The 4,800-nt window shown below is 46.8% G+C and overlaps 1 protein-coding gene across 1 annotated transcript; it reads left to right on the forward strand.

Moving 5' to 3' along the window:
* The first annotated feature begins 434 nt into the window (after window positions 1-434).
* On the forward strand, window positions 435-4,358 carry LOC136535362 (alpha-1,3-arabinosyltransferase XAT3). Its single transcript, XM_066527647.1, has 6 exons — window positions 435-997; window positions 1,122-1,226; window positions 1,307-1,357; window positions 1,486-1,602; window positions 1,822-1,956; window positions 2,939-4,358. The coding sequence occupies exons 1-6, from the start codon at window positions 853-855 to the stop codon at window positions 4,102-4,104; spliced, it is 1,719 nt and encodes a 572-aa protein (XP_066383744.1). The 5' UTR covers window positions 435-852; the 3' UTR covers window positions 4,105-4,358.
* The last annotated feature ends 442 nt before the right edge of the window (window positions 4,359-4,800 follow it).

Below are 4,800 nucleotides of genomic sequence, written 5' to 3' on the forward strand. Positions count from 1 at the left end.
TTCATAGTATCGATGGTATATTTTTCAGAAATAGTGGCTGTCAAAGTCCAGTTCAAATAACTTTTCCAGATCCATATACGCTTTATTATAAAAGAAGAAACAGTAAGAATACTTTGAAGGACAGGGATGGCTGTTGCATCTCATATTAATTGTATCGAGTTATGTTAGTATATAATACTAGCTAAAATTATATTCTTAATCATGTCTACATCGACTAATATTTATTGCTGTGCTTTTCATTCCATAGCTGTCTAGACTAGCTGACATCAGCTGCAATCCTCTGTTGCATCACTTTTTCATGTGCTATTCTTGTTTGTCGCACTGGCGCCCCGTTCAGCCGGTGGGATGGATCTCTTAAAATACGGAATCTCTTAAAATACGGAACAGCGTGTCGCGGTGCCGTGCGGACTTGTTCCAACGATGCAAGAGATTAATCAAGAGACAAAGGAGAGGCTCGGAGGAAGGAAATAGCTTCGAAAGCAGAGGCAATCAGTCACTCGCCAGCCTAGCAGCTACCGCATCTCCCGGTGTCGGCCAGGGCCGCCTCCAACCTCCATACGACCACGCCCAATTCTCGGCTGGATCAGTCTGCCGCCACCCACCCCACCTCCCAGTCTCCCAGTCGCCTACGCTGCGGCCCTCTGGTCAGAGGCGCACATGGCACATAGATAGAGGGGAACCGGCACACGCAGGAAGCCAAGCCTGACTGCGTCTTCTTGCTTCCTCCCGTGCTTCGTTTCTTTGACACACCGGCGGCCGGGCCGCCTCCTATCGTCGCTCTCTTCTTGGGTTGCCGCACGCCTCTATTCCTATTCTCGGGTTGGGCGGGGCCAAGAAGTGGAAAAGGGCAGGATGAAGTCCGGCGAGCGGCCGAAGCTGGTGCGGGGCCTCCGGCAGGAGTCTCGGCGGTTCCGGCTTCTAGTCATCGTCGTCGGATTCTTCCTCGTCTCTCTGACCTTCGTCGTCATCTCCAAGCCCGACGCCATCCTCTTCAGCCGTAAGTAGAGAATTCAGAGACTCGGAATTCGATTGTTTCACCTCACCTTGCCTCCGTTTCGAGCGCGACTGTCTACCTTGAATTTCGTTAACTAGCTGAACCTGAATTCGCTTCTCTTGAACAGTGAACGGCAAGCTGCCGGTGGACCAGGCGCCGACGTCCATCCTGATCCAGCAGAAGGTTAACTCGTCCCCAGCCACCATCCTTAGGACCTCCACCGACGCACTCCGTAAGCAATCCTCCGTCGAATTCTCGAGACTTCGTTTTATCTTTGAAAATCACTGAAACTTTGGGCGTTTCTTCGTGCAGCGGGTGGAGACCCTAGAGTGGTCGATGACGAAGCTGATCCAAAACCACAAGGTTAATTTCTTTTTATTTATTGATTATTTCTATCTGAAAGGTATTCTTTCTTGCTCAATTTTGCTTATTTACGCTGTTGTTCGATTGACGTGTGGTATTGCACTGCCTTCAATCCCCTCTGGCTGCAGGGTTCAAAGGCGAGGAGGAAGAGAGCCGGGTACTGAGCGAGCCGGACCCGACCAGCGGGATGACGGAGCTGACCCCCAACAAGGACGGCAGCGGTCGTAAATCCGACGAGAAGTTAGGTGAGGCGTCGCAGTTGAGCGGCACATGATTTCCTTTTCCGGGCCGGACACCCGATTCCAAATTCTTCGTGTTCGTTTTCGTTTTCGTTTGGTTACAGTCGGTGGGTGTTCGCAGTCGCAGATCCATGATTTGACGCTCGGACCTTAGACGGGTAAATTGAGAGCCTCCACCCTGTTCGCTTTTCTCATTGAATTTTGCCTTGGATTGTTCACGTCCAGGCGGCGGAGGTGACGGCAAGGGGGAGAGGAAGGAGGAGCGAGGGCACGCGACGGACAAGCATAAAGTCACGCTCCCAACCGTTTCCAATTACACTATTCATGACACCGAGGACACGGAAAATGCCAAGCGAGACGGTGTGTACCCCATTCCTATCTTTATTTATGCTTCGCTTATTGTTTCTGCTCCATGAAAGAGCTCGATTTGCCAAAACACAGCAACTAGCTTCGAATGTCTTGCTCTGAGCTTCACAAACATTTCTAATTTGGAATAGTAACTAACTGGGCACTGTCTAGAGAAAGCTGATGCGAAATGTCACGCATACCTCTTTCATACCATGAAATAAAATTAGAGTGTGGAAATGTTACATATACAACAAATCCTCCCTGATTCCTCCAAAAATAAAATAAAATAAAATAAAACAATCCTCCCTCAGTTCTAAAATTAGACCGAATTAGTTTAATCCTAAGTCAAACTACTTTTATAATCTCGACCAAGCTTCAAAGTGTGGCTTTCAAAAGAAATTATTAAACGCAGGGAGTAGATTTCCAATATGCCCGTTTTAGGCCCCGTTTGGCAGGGCTTCTCCATCGGCTTCAGGAGCCGTTTGGAGCCGTTTTCTACCAAACGGGGTAAAGTAAAATAGCTTCACTTGTGAAGCCCCTAAAAACATGCTCTCACAGTGATTTGGGTGGGATAGAGCCAAAAAAAGTGGCTTCTCCCGGCTTCTCTAGGCCCCTAAAAACATGCTCTTACAGGGAAGCCATTTTGCCAAACAGTTTACCAAAATCGCTTCAGCTCCACCGGTGGAACTATTCGTGGAGCTGAAGCAAAAAAAAAATGACTTCACTAGTGAAGTAAAGCCCTGCCAAACGGGGCTTTAGAGAGATTTAGGTTTCATATTGGGCTTCTTCCCTTTTTTTCTCCTTTCAGTTAACTGTTCAAGCTCATATTCTTGATGCCTAACAGTTACTAGTTTCGGTTAGGCTGTCTGTCCTTTTTTTTTTTCCTGGAATCTACCTAAACCGTCTCTGTCTCCCTTGCTAAGCTCCAGCCGTTTCTGCCTACTATTTTGATTAAACATAGCGTGTTGTTGACACAGTACCTTTCACTTTGCAGGTACAAGTTATGATCAGCAGGGGAGCAAGCCCCTGTGTGATTTCACAAATTTTAGAGCAAATGTGTGCGAGATGCGTGGTGATGTTAGAGTTCACCCAAATGCTACATCAATCATGTTCATGGAGCCTGGCCATTCGCAGAGAGATGAGCTGTGGAAAATTAAGCCTTACCCTCGGAAAGGGGACGAGTTCTGCCTTAGCCATATCACTGAGCTGACAGTGAAATCAAGCAAAGTGGCCCCAGAGTGCACCAAGTACCATGACGTGCCTGCTGTGATCTTTTCCCTGACAGGCTATACTGGAAATCTGTTCCATGACTTCACTGACGTGATGGTCCCTCTTTTCACGACAGCAAGCGAGTTTAATGGAGAAGTTCGGTTCCTTATAACAGACATGGCACTTTGGTGGACAATCAAGTACCAGACTGTGCTTCAGAAGCTGTCCAAGTACCCTGTCATTGATTTCAGCAAGGATGACCAGGTGCACTGCTTCAAGCATGTCATTGTCGGCCTGCATGCTTACATGGAATTCACGATAGACTCGTCCAAGGCTCCACACAACTATTCAATGGTTGATTTTAATAGATTCATGCGCGGAGCTTACTCACTGGGCAGGGACACTGTTACCGTGCTCGGAGAGTACCCTAAGGTCAAGCCAAGACTGCTCATAATCAAGAGGCACCGTACAAGGATGTTCCTTAACCTCGATGAGATCATTGCAATGGCTGAGGAGCTCGGCTTTGAGGTGGTTATCGATGAGGCCAATGTGAGCTCTGATATCTCCAAGTTCGCCAGGCTGGTTAACACGGTGGACGTTATGATGGGTGTCCATGGAGCTGGGCTTACAAACTGCGTGTTCTTGCCACAGAATGCCACACTGATTCAGATTGTGCCGTGGGGAGGGTTGGAATGGGTATCCCGCACTGATTTCGGCAACCCGGCAGAGCTGATGGGGCTGCACTACAAGCAATACAGCATCGGCGTGGACGAGAGCAGCCTCACGGAGCAATATCCGAGGGACCATGAGATCTTCAAGAACCCTATTGCTTTCCATAAAAACGGGTTTGACTTCATCAGGCAGACCTTCATGGACAAGCAAAACGTGAAGCTGGATTGCAAAAGGTTCAGGCCTATTCTATTGGAGGCACTGGATAACCTCAACCCATAACTGGATCAATTGGTTGTTGGGCATAGCAATAGAGATTACTGAATACTGTCCATTTTTTTTCTTTACCATTCGTTCCTTTTAGTAAAATCTCTTGTTCGTTCTGTCCCTGCCTGAGAAGGTCCGCATTGTGGAAATTTTAGGGGAAAATGGCTTATAAGCTGTGTACACTGTATAAATTGCTGCCGGTGCAAAAGTGGAACAAATTCATCCTAATCATACATAGTACCATGTGCGATTTGTCTTTTTTTAGAGAACATGTGCGATATGTCTTCTTTCATCCTGCAACACTGCAGTATTTTGGGTTGGAGTACCAGTTGACTCGCATGTTGGTTTACATATTTGTACAAACATAATCGCTACAGTTGTTACAAAGCGATGTGCTGAGGTGTCTCATGAATAATGTTGATTGGTTAACTACCCTGGCTCTCATGTGGTCAGCATGCAAGAACACTAGTCCTAGGATAACAATAAGATTATTGGGAAACATGTGATTTATGCCTTAGGCATGTGAAGAGAATTTTCTGGTTGCCATCCAAAGTCATACTTATCCCTTCATTGTCATTAAAAATTATGAGTTCCCTTCACTGTCATTTATTTCTAATTTTTAATTCCCTCACTGCCATCTCTATTCCATGAGCAGCCAATTTCCCCTCGTTGCCATCTAATTATATTTTTGTTCCCTTCACTTCCATTCAC

The sequence above is a fragment of the Miscanthus floridulus genome, unplaced genomic scaffold (genome assembly GCF_019320115.1).
Source record: "Miscanthus floridulus cultivar M001 unplaced genomic scaffold, ASM1932011v1 os_2708, whole genome shotgun sequence".
In the NCBI taxonomy this organism is placed as follows: Eukaryota; Viridiplantae; Streptophyta; class Magnoliopsida; order Poales; family Poaceae; genus Miscanthus; species Miscanthus floridulus.

What these genes read in the sequence shown, in the direction of transcription:
- LOC136535362 (XM_066527647.1), top strand. Translation starts at nt 853, where the DNA reads ATGAAGTCCGGCGAGCGGCCGAAGCTGGTGCGGGGCCTCCGGCAGGAG. An exon ending in CGACGCCATCCTCTTCAGCC is followed by an intron (nt 998 to 1,121) that starts GTAAGTAGAGAA and finishes TCTCTTGAACAG; the next exon opens with TGAACGGCAAGCTGCCGGTG. An exon ending in AGCTGATCCAAAACCACAAG is followed by an intron (nt 1,358 to 1,485) that starts GTTAATTTCTTT and finishes CTCTGGCTGCAG; the next exon opens with GGTTCAAAGGCGAGGAGGAA.